Consider the following 17,781-nt stretch of genomic DNA (forward strand, 5'->3'; position numbering starts at 1 on the left):
ATGGCGGCAACTTTCTGGCGTTATTTACACATGCAAAGCTCTCGCGAGCGCCACTACGTGTTGATGTGGTCAGCAGCAATATAGTGACTTTATTGCGTGATTAAAATACTAAATCATTTGATATCGACGCTTAGACCCATGCTAAAAACATCTCCAGGAATCGGTCCATGCAAACTACAAATTAATAAGTAGCTGCTTCAGCAGCGTAGGAGGGCCGATTTATTAAGCTGTAAATGGGCATTCTTTGCTCCTCCAACAGTCCCTAGAACTGGTACGGATGCTGCCTAACTAACTGTCTGGGGTTTTGCATCCCAAAACCACAAAAAATTCATGAGAGACGCCATGGTGGAAGGCTCCAGAAATTTCAACCATCTCGTGTTCTCTAACGTGCACTGACATTGCACATTACACGGGCCTTTGCCATTTGCCATTGAAATGCGACCGCCGCGACTGGGATCGCACCCATTAGCTTCAGGTAAGCAGCCGCCACCACTGCACCGTGGCACACTGGTACAGATGATGCCGGCTAGACTAGGGACAAAGTGACCACAAGTATCTAATGCCAAGTCATGGTATTTTCTCTTCATTTGTCCTGCCGGTGCCGTTCGCGTTACTTCTAGAGACTGTTGGGAGATCAAAGCTTGCTGAAAGGCACGTGGAATAGGCTACATGGTTGGCACGCCTATTTTCGGTGAGTTAAAAAGGTAACTTTTTCTTGATCATGATCTGGCCACTAGATGCAGCAGCCTGTGAAATATGCTAAATTTATTATTTCTCGTTTCTTACTGTCTCAGAATGATGTTGTATCGACAGATTTCATTGTGAAAACTGTCAAATGGCCTGAAAGTCTTGGTCGCAGAGGTTTTGTTCAGTATCCCGTTGAAGCGTACGGGCACCAGTTTTCAAAGCCAAGTTTACTCTGCTCTACAAACCTTTCTACAGAGGCTGCTTTGATCAAGTGTGAAGCTAAGTGAATGCCAATATTTTATTATCTTGATCTTAAAATCAGTTTTTGCATGGCACACCTGCCGACATCGACAGTAGCGTGTCTTCAGGCTACGTTATCAATTCTAGTGGCTTCTAGACCAGTGTAGTTAGATGTGATGATGTCAGGTACCGAAAAAAAAATATGTTGTTGCCTCTTGTGCCTCATCAACACAGCCACAGAGCACACAGAAAACGTCACTATCTTGCACGAGTTGTGATGTCTCATTATCATACCGTATTGTGATGTCAGGGTACAGTACGAATCAAAGCTGTTGTTTAAAAACATGTGATGATTTTTCAGTGCGTACTCATGCTTACCAGTACATATTCTAGGCTTTCAAGGACTTGTCTTTTCAATTGATGAAAAAAAAAACTGCACTAGAAAACTTTCTTGTCAATAACCCTTGAAGAGCAGCGTCTATTTCAGTTTGTACTAACAGGGTTGAGCTCGGTATCCTGTTGACCGATGCCAATCGTTACCACGGGATCTTGAATTCTGCCAAATTATCACGGAATCATGCACTGAAATATGAAATCTAGAAAAATTTGAGGGCCTTGGTGGCTACTTGAATATGCAGTACTCACTGAATGTACTCGCAGTGTAAACCGATGTCGTTTGTGCCTGACTTTTTCTGCAGTGAACAAAAACGCCTGCTGGCTGCACTGAAGGAGCATAGAAGCAGTGACGTCAGCAAACTGTCCGAGGCTGTTCGCACGCGAAGTGTTGCTGCTGTCAGGTGAACTGGCTGTCCATCTCCGCGAAGACAGTGTTTGGAACTTCAGAGAGCGGAGTTGGTTGGTACGCAAATTATGTTCAAAGAAGGGGCATGCAGACGCGGACTAGAGAAAGAAGTCAAGACACCACTGATTCCCTCTAACATCTGAAAAGGTGCACGGTGGCAGAAAAGAAAGAAGGCATGAAAACATGTCTGCGCATGCTCAGGCAAGAGGCGAAACCTGTCAAATTCTGTACATGGGGGGGGGGGGTCTACTATAACTGTTGAGATATTTTGATTCTTTCTTTGTGCAAGTTAATCGACGGTTCGGTCACTCATACGCTAGTACCACTATAACCAAAATGCCGTGACTTCATTGTTAGATGCGTTTTTTGTCATTCCTTTGCCTTTACAAAACTGAGCATTCATCAAATTTAAGTGTGCACTTACACTCTGGATATCGATAAGATATATTAAATAGGAAATCTTCTTTTTTTTTACCCTAAAGCTAGTTGTTTTTCAGGTATATTGGGCCTAAAACTTCATATGCCCCTCACTCCCACAGAGGCTTGTGTAAGCTCAGTTATCCAGGAATACTGCATTATGCCACAAAAGCAAAGTGCCTGTAGTAATCTGGGAAAACGGTCAAAAGCTGATATCGTTAGAGAAATTTTCAAGTGTTTGGTGTCATTGCTCATCTTTTAGAAAAACATGTCAGGAGAAATTGATTGTACGAAACGGGCAGTTCTGGGTTTCCTCGGCCTTTCATCATATCTCTGTTTGGGAAACAGAGTAAAAAATTCACTTTGACAAAATGTGTTTCTGGGCTAGTTGGTTCCTTAAAAAGCGGCTGTAATTGTTTTCGTGAAACGATGTGAAGATATTGTGATGTGTGGCTTGTTATGTACCTCTACTACGCGTGGGCCCATGTTGCCTACAGTGATATTCAGAGGGGAAGGCTTTATTCCTGGGTTGATGTTCTTGTCTAATGAAAAGTTTGTGCTTTTTTATGCTGTTACTTGAAGAGCAAAAAAAATTTTTATCTTTAAGACAAAAACGCAGTATGGACTGTGCTTGAAAGGATAAGGTATGGAAAGCTTAGGTTGGCAACACTAAATGTGCTGGCTGACTTTGCGAGAAATTTCCTTATTCTAGAGTAAAGTAGTGGATTCATATCTGGTTTTAACTTGAGCACCACTGGCTGACGTGTATGAAAGTAGTGCTATTTAGAAGGTCTATAGGTTGATGTTTGGCACACAACTGTGAAAAAGCTTGTTAGTAACACGTTCTTACCTTAAGACAGCTTTCGCTTAATGTGCTCAGAATGGTTCCTTCACTGGGCATAACTGTCTTACATGCTCAGTTGGGCTTGCGATAATACAATAGTGCAGAAGGAATAGCAATCTGAGCATGTTGTGGCTTGTGCGAGCAATGGCTCGTATTCATATGTTCAGAAAAACTTATATTGATAGGTGCACACTCGGCATTCATAACTTCTACAGCTAGTACTTTGTAACCTTGTCACAAAAACTCTTTGCAGTGAAGTTTACGTACAAATAATTGAAGCAAGTTTCAATTAAATTTAAGTTAATATCGTTTTGTTTTACTCGCGGAAAAGAAGCGTCGCAAATCTCAAGAACGTAATCCATTTAAAGTGGATCTGATACCTAAACTTCCCATAATTCCCATGTGGGTACAAGCCCCACTGAGGAGCCTGTGTAGACACTAGCGCCAGATTCCCCTCTAGGTATTATTCTATGAAACTCTATGCGAGAAATGTATTCGCTCTCTCTAGGTATGATAGCAGTGCATGCTAGTATCGCTACTGTGTAATTTTAGCACACTATAGAGCACAGCGACGGCACGTGGAACCATTTCTTGGCAAAAAGCGCATTCGACCCAAACACTAAACCTGTACTGGCAAGCTGCTGAATTATGAAATAGTGTCGACACTGGCAGTTTAGAAGAGAATGAGGATTAGGCTCTATATCAAGAGAGAACTACAGTAAAACTCCGCTATAACGAATGCTATTTCAACAAAATTTTCATTACAATGAAAAATTCAAGATTTCCCGTCAGCAGTCAATGCATGAATATTGTCGCCACAACGAAGATTTTTTCTTCGATCGTCCTGCTTCAATGAAATTTTACGATGCAATACCAGGCTCAGGTACTTATTTCTATGCAGTAAACCCAATCTTTAACATTTAGATACGTTTTCAGAGCCTGAAAATGCGTCAACGAAGTCTAAAACACACTTTGGCACTAGCAGAAACCGCCGCTACACCACTACTGTTCAGCAAGCATTAGAGGTGTGCGCCGAGGCGATTTCAACCGGCGGCGGCGTGGGGGTCGTCCAGAGTCGGCGGCGGCGGCGTTGTCGGCGCACGCCGGTTTTTTCATCGGCGGCGGCGTGCGGCCAATTTTCGTCGGCGGCGGCGGCGTCGGCGGCGCAGAAACCGAAACTGAAAATTCAAAAGGCTCTTTTGCGACAGGTTACTCAATTCGTTGAAATTGAGCGATTTTCATCCAAATAGCATAAATGACACTACACAGATCTATCGACATTCCTATGAATGGAAAGCGTTTGGTAAAATAGTTTTTATTTTGCATTCATAAAAAATAACGCGTATTTCAATGTAAGTGCATGTTCTACCGTGAATGTGCAGCACTTTGCTTTTTTTTTAATTTAAGATGCAGCAGTTTGTTGCTGTTGTTGGCTACGCCATACTTTATGAAACCTTCTTTCATTGAACAATGAGCAAGCAGTGACGCACGTCACTCATTTCGCTTTTTTCGAATCCGATCTTACTTTTACACTGTACGCTGCACAAAAAAGAAGCACCTCTGCTTCGAGTTTTCTTATTGCGATTGCATGAAACCGATTTTTTGAGTATCTGTCATGCTTTGAATGTAACTTTCCTTCAAACGAATCAAAATACCTACTTTTCACAATGTGAGAATCTTTTATGCAGCGGTATAGGATGTGGAAGGAAACAAATCTGCGCATTTATTCAACTAGTTCTCAGCGCGGTGTTCAATGAATGAAGTGTAGACATGGGCGTGGGCGAGGCGGGTGGTGCAAAAAGGACACTTGAACCCTTCAAGCTCCACCAGCACTTGCTACCCACTCTAGCGACACCAACACGACCTACTCCTCAGTCGTGATGCAAGTTGAAAGAAGGGTTTGCATCCCCCCAAGACAAAAACCTGTCGATGGTCATATGTGCAGATGAGAGCAAATGCAATATTTGCTCAGATACACAACCCATACTGGTCACGAGCTGGGCGTCCGTTGACCACGCCTGCAGAAAACGTTGACTTCCCGACCCCTTGGTGTTTGGTCAGGGGAGGGAAACACCCCTTGCAAGTGGGCCCCATTAAAATTTCTCATAAAAACGTCACAAATAAGAATGCTTGATAAGTATGTATAAAACATTCAACTGTTCAATGCTTTTTTGTAGCGTGTTCACGTGCTCAATACCCATCAGATGTGCGAGAAATCGAAATAGCAACTGCCACTCTCGACTTGTTCCAGAAAAAACACAACAGAACAATGCAATTACGAGTGCTGGGAACCTTTGTTTTTTTGTATATTTGATTTCTAGGCATGACTTGAATTCTTATATAAACAAAATTAAAACCTGCAACATATTAAAAAAAGGCTGCTATTGCAAGATGTGTGTTGCAAGACGTGATTTTTCTAGACTTACGTCTCTGCAAGGCACATCTGGTGTCACAAGCTTGTAAGTGTCCCCCCTTTTCCCCACGACATCTCCCGATCCCCCCCCCCCCTCTCTAATAAAAAGGCACCAATGTAGGCCTCCGTGATTGCCTACTGGCGCGCGGTGGGCCCTTCCGGTGGCTAGGTCCAACAGTGGCGATTTCGACTTGCTTTATTGGAGGTGCTGAAGGATCAAGAAAAGGCCGATATTTGTAAATTTCTTGAGAGTTCAGTGATAGTTTCTTCATGAATACCGTGGATTATTGGACCTCACTTTGTGTATAATGCTCCAATAAAAAAATGGTTTCATCCTGTGTCACTGCAGAGTCAGAAGCCATCACATGTGCAGGCATCATTAAGCTTCTATATGACATTGCTAAGGTTCAGTACATTTGTACAAATAATTCTCGTTAACTGAACATTTTGAGTATAATCCTTGCTTGGGTTAGTATGTGTGAAACATAAATTTGAGATTTAAAATTATCATTGTGGGTTTCTGCAGCAAAGACACATTGATTAAAACTGATGACTCCGGAGCTACGGCATAGGTAACATTTGTTCTGTTTTTTTCGGTTACAGTAACGGTAGTGCGTTTCCTTTTTTATGTATCTATATAACGTGGAGCCGTGAAACGTTCCCCTTTTTCTTATTTGAGTAACGAGTGAGGTATTTAGTTACTTTTTACTGTAACGGATACATCACTAAATAGACTTACAGGAGTGATGTCGGCCGACACCGTCAGTTGTTGCGGTCAATAGGCTGGCTGTAAACATTACATGGATATATTCCTTTCACCCAGCACGTGATAGAGAAGGGTCACTCGACCATTAAGGACCTCGACCTTTGAGAAATACACAACAGCTTCTTAATGATATGCATATCATCCCACCGAAGCGTGCACTTCGTTTCATTAATATTTACAGTCAACGTGAGTGCTGTCGTCACGCCGTATGTTTTAGGCAGAAATTTATCCTACTCAAAATACCCAAAGACGTCGATCCACCTTGCAACGCGTGGCCACCCACTGACGGTTCTGTATGAAAATGGCATCCACAGTGAAACATGTTGCATCTGCTGAAATTTTATCGCAACATTATTATACTGCCACGCTCACTTGTATTTTTATGTCACTGTCTTGCGCAAAGGCACTGCCGTAGTGGTTCAGTAGCTAAGGTACTCGGCTGCTGACCCGCAGGTCGTGGGATCAAGTCCCACCTGCGGCTGCTTTATTTTCGATAGAGGCGAAAATGCTGTAGGTCCATGTGCTGCGATTTGGGTGCATGTTGAAGAACCCCTCGTTGTCAAAATTTCTGGAGTCCTCCACTACGGCATCTCTCATAATCATGTGGTGGTTTTGAAACGTTAAACACCACATATTAATCAGTTTCCTTTCGCAAAGGACGCTTGGCTGTCTGCGAAAACTCTACATTATTTTAGAATCGCCTGATAAGCTTGAGACACCTACGATATGAATGCTACGCGTATGAATGGCGACGTACCTTCGCGCAGATCATTTTACCGACGACCAATGCTCTAATTACCGCTATTTGTGTAAAGCACGAATTTCTAGTACTTTGCACTTTCCTATGCACATGTTCACTCAATAAAAAGTGTCGTCTTGAGCAACCCACGTACCATATTTTTTGCCGTCGCAACCACGTGACAATGCCGTAAGTGAAATGAGAACGCTGAAATGATCGATACAAAACAGTGAGATGGGGCGTAAGTGCACGCCCAAGTTTGATTTGAGATGCGTATACCACAAGCTATTTTCTTCTATAGAACCAATATGATGCGGATTTGTTAAAATACTGTTAAGTTGAATGTCAAGAAAGGAAGAACACCAACTTGGAAAGAGACAGCGGAGACGAAAAGTGATAGGTATTCACGTAAAGTTTGAACGGTCATTCCACTATCTCAGGTGTATTCGAAAAATGTCGCGCTGATTTACTCTATTGAAAGCAGTCTATTGCGAAAATGTTTTGCAGAGAAAAATATTTTTATAGGTGACCGAAATTCCGGCTATAGGATGGGCCCTATATCGAGTCATAAGATAAAAGCACATTTACTGAGTGGGTCTATGTGGGCTCCATTTATTTTGCCGACCTAGTGTTCCGAATATTTAAAACCTCTTGACGTTCCGTCTTGTATAGCCGAGAATTTTATTTTTCGAATTATAAGACTGTTACTATCTCCCCCTTTCCCGGAACTCGTTCTAGGGTTGGTCCTTTGATAAAAACCAGTCATATATCTTTAAAAAATGCTTGGATATTAACTATTCATAACTCTCATTTAAGGATGTGGAAATGAAATGACCATCACTAAATGACTGATGAGGTGAAATATTAACATTAAAAAGCATAGTAAACGTGACTAAAAAGCTAATTCTACAAAAACAATGTAACCTGAACTAATGAAGTCACCATACATCTAAAACCTCATGCAATGTATATTGCATACCTGCAAGGTGCAGTTATTCAAGCGCTTTTTGCACTGAAATTTGGTCACGGAGTTAATCCCGTTCACGGTGGTGCTATTTTTAATTTTAACGGTTGAATATCTAACGAAGCATTAGTAAATTCTTTGCATGAAACACGTATTTTTTTGCGATGTAATTGAGCATTGTATACATTGTGCTGACACGAAGTTTAATGCAGGTGATGTCTTTATATTGTACACCGTTCGGTGACTGTGGTAAAATAGAAACAGCAATTTATGTTAATTCATGCTACAAAACTCACGTGACCTGCTCCCAGAGAACAGAAGAATACATAACGAAGTGCGTTACTAATGAACGGAAGAATTAAATAATTCTCGGTCTTTAATGTTGTTTCTGTAGTCCAATCTACAAACGTTCGTATTAAACGAGCATGACGGTACGAAGGCATGGAATTGGGTTCTGCAGCATGTTGTGACACATGTGGCACTGCAGGTCACATTTATTACGTGACATCGGAATCCACACTGAGCTTGATCTATGATTATCTACTTAATCAACGGAGTATGAGTGCTAAGCTCCGGTTTTATTATTAATGTGGCTTCAAGGACGAGAAAGCAGCACGATTCGCGAGCAATCGAGCACCCATTCTGTCTTTCTATTGCGTTGAACTGCTTGTGCCATCAGATGCCACTTCAGTTTTTTCTTGAATAATTGTGGCGATTGGGAAAGTTGTGAGCGCCAAACAAGACGTTAACAAGAACGAGAGAGACAGGACAGATGCTTGTGAACGTCATGTGGAAGCATTAGTTTGCGCTTGAAATTTCCCGATAGCAATGCGCCATCTGGCTGAATTTCAAGTTTTGTTAAAATGTAGCAATGGCACAGACTATGGGCTTTTGTCATGTCATTTGCTACCAGTTAAACAGCGGCGGCGTATTTTAAGGTACCATGAAAATTGTCGCGGTCATATTTCAAGAAGGAAGGAGGCAGAAACGCACCGTTCATGTCGTACGTGATCCTTTATCACTCGCGGAAATAAATTTATTGGTCGAAGAATTCTGTTACCTGGTCGAAGAATTCTGTTACCTCTCGGCAATCAGAGAGGCTTTTAATTCTCGAGTCTCTTTATGAGATATTGCTGCCATCTTTTTCCAACAGGCTTGCAATTCTGTTGTACTGATACAACATAGCAATGACCGTGTTTTTGTAGATTTTTTTTTCGTTCCCATTTAGACACTTTTCCATTCATAGACATCTTTGAAGCGCGTAAGAACTTCCCGTCGCCCCTCACATGTCGTTGCATTCGTCCAGTCCACATTGCAAACGGCTTGATGGCAAAGTTGTTTCCACGCTCAGGTTTCTCGTACCGAAGCTTTCGCGCTCTTTGTGCACTTCAAGGAATGCAGAAAGACTACAAAACAACGCAACGAGCTCTACACCGTGCCATCAGGACTGGTATGGGGCAAACATGTTGCGAGTGGTCTCGCAGTGTTCTGCCATTGTGCTTCGTTCGCTGTTCCGTGAGCTCAAGTTTGGTCGACACGCGGCGTCGTTGCGGCGCCATTGGTGTCGTGTTTCCCGTGTCTTTTCTTATACACAGTATTCTGCGAATAAATGCCTCTGCGTAGCCGCTGGTGCCGAGGTCGCGGATTACGTTTTTCCTTCTTTCTTTCCACAGCTGTGGTGACAATTGGTGGTTAGATTATCGGTTATTTCTTTACTTATTTTAGTTTTTTCGTTTAGCTAGTTTTCTGTATTCTTGCCCAGGAAAGGTGATGCAGATTTTTTTTTTTTCTCGTGGGAATGACCTTAGGTATCTGCGTACATGGTTGCAGCTCCACATTTCCAAGTTGTACGACTCGGACTGCCCTGCCGACGGCCCCTATTATCTTTCTGCTCTAGCAGCCATGACCGTCACATTCTTCCAAACCTTCTCCTCCTACCTACTTCTAAACTATTTTCTCCACTCTCCCATTTCCCTTCAAGGGACTAAGCCGTGGTCTCGCAAGGAAAGATGGTGTCTTTTTCTTTTTCTTCAGCCACACATTCATCCATTCAGGGGAAGCTTGCATGCAGTAACTGGTTTGGAAAGCAGGTAAGGTTCGCGGAAAGTCACCTCACCTACCCTGATTTGTTCCGGGTCAACGCTCTCGAGGTGCGCCAAAAGAGGCGACAACACGAAAGTCATACTTCGAATTCTTTAGGGCTGTTGGCTCCCCTCGTCAAAAACTCTTTGGACACGCCTGACTGACTGACGGCCTAGGAAGAGCTGTCGGAAATCAAGGCAGCTTGATTCGTTGGACGTGCCACGAGACGCGCTGAATAATTAGCCGAGAGGTTGGGATCCGTCGTCAGGTATGTTTCCCACACTCTGTGGTGCTTTCAAGTCTTCCACTCCCCCAGGCCCTAGCGCTGCAGACCCTATTCTGCACGTGCGATGCAACGTTATTGCACTGTGCTGCGTTGTGCGTATTATTGCACTATGACCTACGTTGTGTTTCTCTCTCGCCGTGTGACGAACTGAACATGCATCCTTTCTATTTCCTGGGTAGAAAAGAAGGCAGTGTTTGACTTTCTCTCTCTTTCTCCTTCTCGTTTTTTTTTATCTTTATTCGCTGCGCCGTGCTCCCTGCAGGGCTGCAGAAATTAGGCGCCTTCTTCTAAGCACTACCCCTACCATTTGGGGGACGGAGATGAAGACGACAATTTCTTTGGACTGCCCTGGACTGAATGGACATGCAGTCTGTCCATTTACAGTGATCTGCAAGGCCGCTTTCCTGTAAGGTTTATTTTCTAGCCAAAAGCTATCGTTCACAGACTGCTTTTCTCCCTCATTGTGTCTTTATCTCTTCGAATTCCAGCGAATGCACGCGAGTACAACAAAATGTCACCTCTCCAAATTCCAGCAAAGGCACGCGAGCACAACAAGATCTCAAAAAGATGAATGGCAAAAACAAAATGAGCAAGAAAAGCAATCTGTGAACGAGAGTTTATGGTTGGAAAACTAACCTTACAGAAAAGCTGCCTTGCAGATTATTGCAATCTGTCTATTGTTTTCTCCTGCAGAGAATTTTAGGAAGACCACGGCTTAAAACGCGAGCACCAAGACGCTCTGAACCAGCTCTCAGAAGCTCTCATCAAGCTTCCATGATGCTACCTTTAGTGTGTAAATAGTGAACATAAACGTTGCTCTTATCAGCCCCGGCTACTCTGCTTGACTTCTACCTGACTCTTGGCTAGCTCCTTCGAACACATCACGAGCAAGCAGAAGGGCACGGAGTTGTAAAGATGAAAATGTGCAACATCACATCGCTTTTATTACGTGACATATTCGTTCTCCACCGCTATCGCCCGATCGGGTCCACATCTAACTTTCCAGTTTTATAGCGACGACACATCGTTGATTGCGGTCACGTCATTGAATGTCATATAAACAGCGGTTGCATTATTTATTTGCAAATTACTTCTTCATAAAGTATGGTGAAGTAATTTATTATTTGGTCACCTCAGGAGCCTTCTAACTTGACTTATTTTTTTATCAAGACTTGAATATAATGTTAAGCTTTATTTGGTTGACTCTGAGCATTACCTTCGCAACAGAAGTACATCTGTCAGCGACAATCATTCTTAACCTCTCCCAGTGCCAGTAGGTCCGTTCAAGTTACGTCATGAAAACCAGTTTGCTGAACTATGTCATATATATGACATGTCGCTCAAATGTCGGTCTCTGGATTTTTGATGAATCCAGCCGTCTTTTGTAAATTGTCTACTGGCAAGTTTTTAAATTTTGTTTTGTTCTTTTTAAATCTGGTGGTCTCAGACAAGCTTATTACGCCTCTTCTCATCACTGGATAGCCGTTGTTACGCGCGGCGCCTGGGCCAACGGGGGAGGGCCGCGTTCTTTGTTCATCAAACAAGTCACTGAAGGGCTGCCAGCCTGCTGTCCGCCATGTACTGTCCATCTTAGCCGGGAAGTAAGGTGGCATTCCGACACCATAAGACGTTCGACGAGACGACCACAATGGTTTCTTGGTGTCACAGGTGCAGTGTGGTGGCCACGCCCCTATCACAGACCTTGACTTGAGCGAGTGTGAGCGGCACCGTCAGAAATGGCGTGTGTGTCTCGTGATTCAACAGCGCATTCTGGACCCATTCCCTGATTAAGTCAAAACGTACACTTTATAGTGAGCCACCCAGCTCATTCGCAAGAGACCTCTCACCCTGTCTGTACAGAATGTAATAAATCCTCTGTTAAGTTTGCCATCTTACTCCTGAGTGCACATGCGTTTTATTTTCTGTCTTTCTACACGCCCTTTCTTGCCCCTATTTCTCAACCCCCCGTGCTAGGCAGCAAACCGTATGCCAAGATATGGTTAATCCCCCAGCCTTCCTTTCTCTCTCTCTTGCCATCTTACTGCCTTGGCATCTTCATCCCGGGAATCCAATGTCTTAAAAGGCCGGTACAAACAGATAAGTTAAACAATAAAACAGACGGTGAATATTTTCTGCAGCATGTTCAGACGCTGCATATAGGTGGTCATCCTCGAAAATTATCAACTATAACACCACGGACAGGTGCTGATATACCCTGAGTAGGTTCGAGCATGTATTATGCTTCGACGCTTTTAATCTTCATTAAACTTCTCCCTTTCGATTTCGTCCTTCGGGGTTTTGTGTAGTTCCTCATCTAACGCCTAACCTCCCTGTCCTTCCTCATTTATTCCTCCTCCTCCCTTCATCTAACGCGCTGCATTCGTGCTGCACGGCTACCACTTCATTTCTTCTTTATATACGCCCTGTTTCGGGCACAATTATAGGCTGCCATCTTGGACTGATAATGAAGCCGTTTTTCATCCATATGAATATTCGAATTGTGCTATGGCGAACTCGCACGCATCAAAACGCTGGGCCATTACATTCAACGTCGTATCACCATAATCTTAGCTAATTACGGCACAAAAAAACAGCAAAAATTGCTTTTGAGCCTAAGATGGCAGTGTCTATGCTTTACTGTAACTGTTACAATTATTTTTCGTCAATTTGTCCAATATGTCATTTCATGCAGCGGCCGCCGAACTCGTTCCGCTGTTCATAGTGGTACTCTCGGCCTCTGAAGCTGGATGAAGATAACTAAGAAGCCTGGTTTTTACTGGCTACATAAAATGTGAAACGAAGCTATAAATCACGATGAAAAAGAAGACAAATCTGTGAAAAGTCAGTACTGGCGCATAAATGGCGCGCCGATTGCGCCGATGAAAAACGTCGGCGGCGGCGGCGGCGGCGGCGCGCCGATCAGTTCGCGTCGGCGGCGGCGGCGCGGTGAAAACTATCGGCGGCGGCGCGCCGACTAGTCGGCGCACACCTCTAGCAAGCATGGGCGCCGCCATTTCTGAATAGCGATGACAGTGAGACTGGCCTACTTTTGTTTTGCTTCTGGCTTGTTTTTGAGCTGCAGATGATCCGAAGCTGAAGCTCAGTCGCCCAGTTCATAGTTTATTTTTCGCAGCTGCTGGGTGAAACCGCGACACGATGCCTTTTCCGATGCTTATCGTTATGTTCGCACTTGGCCAATGTAGTAACCAATCAAAGCGGCTGTTCGTCCGCATTATCAACAAAGTCAGCTAGCCGCGAATAATGGATGATAAGAATGACATAGAATATTGCAAAAGTCGCCGCTCTACAATGCCCAGCCTCCATCTCGGCGTTGGATATTTTTGATGGCGGACAGCTGCTGGTGTTAACGTGTTAACGCAACTGTTTGGTTTGTTCACGAAAGCGGTTTTAGGCGTTGTTTCAGCATGCTTTTCACCATGGCCTCACTATGCATGGGTGAGAATCGCATCGTGACGCTGCTAGGAAAGAATGGGAAGCAACGGACATTTTTTGAATTTAGAGAATAAACATTCCTTTGTTTTGCTAGCTCAGCTCAGATATTTTTTCGATTTCACTAGAATGAAATTTTCACTTCAACTAAATTTTTTCCACATCCCGTCAGTTTTGTTTTGTCATTCTCAATACCTATGTAAATATGTGTACATAACTCTAAAATATTTATTTTATACTTATGATCTACCACTTGTATATTCGCATCCAAATAATTCTTGTGCACTTGCTGTATAGCAGTGAAGGTGTTTTATTTTTTTTTTTTTTTTGTTAATAATAATACCAGAAAAACACCACTCACCTGAAATCACTACAAATCATTCAGAATCAGGTTATTCGATTAATCACGTTTAGTTTTGTTGTAGCGGGGTTCAACTGTAAATGTATTCAACTGGCAGTTGAGCTGAGGAAGGCATGGGGGACATTATATATGTCATTTTTAAAGATAGTGTTGTATGTATAGTTTTTAACTGCACTGTAGTAACCGTAATTATTGCACTTTAGGTAAAGGAAACATGACGTGGTTTTCAAATCCTTTAAAACTTTGTGTTTAACAAGTACTGATGTTAGTGTCATTGTTGTGGTCATTTTTCCGGTGGCTGTTGCAGTAGGAGCTTTTGATCATGTGAGAGAACAGTTTGCCTTGCTCTGTCCACCTGAGTGCACTAAAAGTGCAGACGTGGGAATGAACTAACTGGAATATGTGGTTCCTTTGGTTGAGCCGTGCTGCGCTACGATGAAAAATAGGCACCACTCACTGATATGAAATCATTGCGCGAGTGCTGTTTATGTGCGGTAACTATGCACTTAGCTGTTCATAGTGTTGTTCACTGTTTGTTCAAGTTTTTTTTTTTCTCCAAGCCTGTAGGGTGTCTCAGGACTCCTCTCCTCCCCTTACCAGGCTAGGTCACAGCTTGTAAATAAGCAGGCTGCTTAGATTGCTTTGTAACAATTGTGTCTGCCAATCATAAAGAACCCACTTGACACAGCAGTGAAATTTGTAATGGAATGTCGCAGAGTTTTCGCAGCATCTGTCGCTTGTGCCCGATTGACGTGTGTTGATGAGCGTGTGCAGGTAGCTTTGTGTCTGCCTTCTTTCCCACCACAGTGTGCTTCTTCAGTTGATAGTCTGCATTAGTGCTATCTTCACTGGTGTTCATGTTTGCTTGTCCTACCTTTTTTCGTAATGATCCCCGACCAACGAGCTCAGCTTTTTGTTGTTTTACGACGTAATTATTTCCTATGTAACTCGTCATCATCATTATCAGCCTGACTATGCCCACTGCAGGACAAAGGCCAATCCCATGTTCCGCCAGTCAACTCGGTCCTGTGCTTGCTGCTGCGACTTTATACCCACAAACTTCTTAATGTCATCTTCCCTGTGTCTCACCTCCGTGCGTTTGCCTTCTCTTAGAATCCAGTCGGTTACCCTTAATTACCAGTGGTTATCCTGCTTACGTGCCCGGGCAATGTCCATTTCTTTTTGATTTCTACAACATATCCTTAACCACAATTTGTTGCCAGATGCACTGTGTTTTGTTCTCGTCTCTTGAGGTTACGCCTATATATTTTCTTTCCATCGCTTGCTGCGTCATCCTGAATACCTATGTAAATATGTGTACATAACTCCAAAATATTTAATTTATATTTATATTCTACTACTTGTTTATTTGCACCTAAATAATTCTTGTGCACTTGCTGTATAGCAGCGAAGGTGTTTTATTTTTCTTGTGTTAATGTTAATACAAGGAAAACAGCACTATGTGTACATAACTCCAAAATATTTAATTTATATTTATGTTCTACCACTTGTTTATTCACATCTAAATAATTCTTGTGCACTTGCTGTATAGCAGTGAAGGTGTTTTATTTTTCTTGTGTTAATGTTAATACACGGAAAACACCACTCACCTAAAACCACTACAAATCATTCACAATCAGGCTATTCGATTAATCACATTTAGTTCATTCACCCACAAAGCTAAACAGATTCTACAAGAAAATAAAATTTTCGGTGTTGTCGCTCTTGTAAAATTCAATCTCGCCACTTTTCTTTTCAAGCTAATCAATAAACAAATATTAGTATCCTTAATTCATTCATCATCTTTACTAAATACTGGTGGTGGTAGTGGTTAGAATGAAGAGGAAAAAGGCACCATATTTCTGTCTGCCTTCAGGCGACATGGCGCAGTGCCTTATAGGGGTGGGGGGAAGGAGGGATAAAAAGAATAGAAGGAAAATAGACGGAGAAGAAGACAGCCAAGCGAGAGAAAAAAGAAGGAGATAGGAAAGTGGGGATCCGGTCGAAGCAGTCCAAGGGCGGGGCGCCACAATGCGAGAGCTGCACGGCGTCAGGAGACCGCGGAGGGCGAACCAGTTGGCGGGAGCTACGCTGATGTCGGAGATTGCGAGGGCACAGCCGTCCAGCTTGAAATCCTGCGAGCGAATCCTTTACTAAATACTAACCCAACTCATTTTGTACAGCATAACAACTTAATTCTGCCCAAAGTACAAACTAATTATGGCAAACAGACAGTTCATAATGCAGCCATATGATTATGGAATACATTGCCATAATTATTAAAAATTCAAAAAACACATAAATTTTGCCATGAATTGAAGTTTTTGTTATGCGACACTCACTCTTACACTTAACCGGTTTCTTCCTCGCCATGTCATTCTCTTTTCAGTCTCCTGTTTTTTTTTCCTTTTCATGTCATGCTATCCATACATATATATTACATTCTATATTTCTAATTGCATATAGTTGATGAGAGCATCGTCATTTATTGTATCTATATTTCATTTTTCAATCTTGTATTCTCTTATTTTTGCACTGTTGTTGCCAATCAAATACTTATGTTTACATTTCATAGGATGTCCCATTTCAATGTATACTACGAGACCTCCTTCTGTATAATCTTTTTTCATACATCTTATTATAAAATAACAAAACTTGATTTGATTTAACCAAGGTTTCAGCTGCAGTCGCTTGACTTGGGGACCCTTGTCTGAACACTACCAACCATGAACCTTTGTATTTTGAATGAATGATTGATTTATTGATTGATATGTAGGGTTTAACATGCCAAAACCACCATATAATTATGAGAGACGCCGCAGTAGAGGGCTCCGGAAATTTCGACCACCTGGGGTTATTTAACGTGCACCCAAATTTTGAATGAATGACGATAAACTGAACTGAACTGAATGCTTCATCTCTTATGGAATTTGAGAGAGTGCTAGCGAGCTACACTGCTTGGGGATTTCACTGAAGCAAGCAGGGAGAGTGAAGGCTCTGGTGGACAAACATGCCTGTTTAGGCCCGAATATGGGCGGTTCAGTTTATTTGAACGTCTCCATTATCGAACAAATTTCAAACGTTATTTTGGAGCAGCACACCTTAGACAGCTCTTTACAACTTCCAGTGATCGACTAACATTTGCGATGGTACCTGGTGAGGGGTCCTGTAAGAATTGCTGCATAGCTGCCCTGGAAAGCACTGTCTATGCTTCCAATTTATCAGTGGAACAGAATTGAAAAATTGAAAAATCATGCGACTCAGGCTCCCTAAACTGCACTTCCTCAGACTTCTAAGCCCACAGTTTGTTAGCATAAAATTAGCTCATTTGTTCATGTCGTCAACACCCTTTAACTCCAAGAGCTCGCATATAATTGGTGCTGTGTGACATGTCTTATGATCTTGCACCTTCAAATATTAGTTTTGTCAGAGGTTCCATTTCAGTAAGGATTTTTTAATTAAACATGCAAATCACATAAGATATTTTTATCAAGCATGTCCCACAAAACAGCTTGCAAGAGGGGTAAGCGATTTGGGACCATCTAACTTGCACCTCTTGATATTGATTACTGAGGGGGCATATGAATGTTAGTGCCTTCAAGTGTGTGTAAATAGACCTAAATTTAAACATAGGCATTCATAAGGCTGGTAGTAATAATGAAGATGAGTGAAAGGTGGAGCTCATTTAGACTCGCTCAAAAAATACATTTTGCTCTATGTGCTCGCTGGG

At 42.5% G+C, this 17,781-nt stretch overlaps 1 protein-coding gene across 1 annotated transcript in view; it reads right to left on the reverse strand.

Annotated features, from left to right (window-relative positions):
* Positions 1–15,596: 15,596 nt before the first annotated feature.
* LOC142776612 (uncharacterized) overlaps positions 15,597–17,781 on the reverse strand; it is a 47,970-nt gene continuing 45,785 nt past the window's right edge. Inside the window, exon 3 of the mRNA XM_075880573.1 lies at positions 15,597–16,186. Coding sequence (XP_075736688.1) covers positions 15,860–16,186 — 327 coding nt within the window. The 3' untranslated portion in view covers positions 15,597–15,859. The remainder of the gene's footprint in view (positions 16,187–17,781) is intronic.

Source organism: Rhipicephalus microplus, chromosome X (assembly GCF_043290135.1).
Source record: "Rhipicephalus microplus isolate Deutch F79 chromosome X, USDA_Rmic, whole genome shotgun sequence".
Classification (NCBI taxonomy): domain Eukaryota; kingdom Metazoa; phylum Arthropoda; class Arachnida; order Ixodida; family Ixodidae; genus Rhipicephalus; species Rhipicephalus microplus.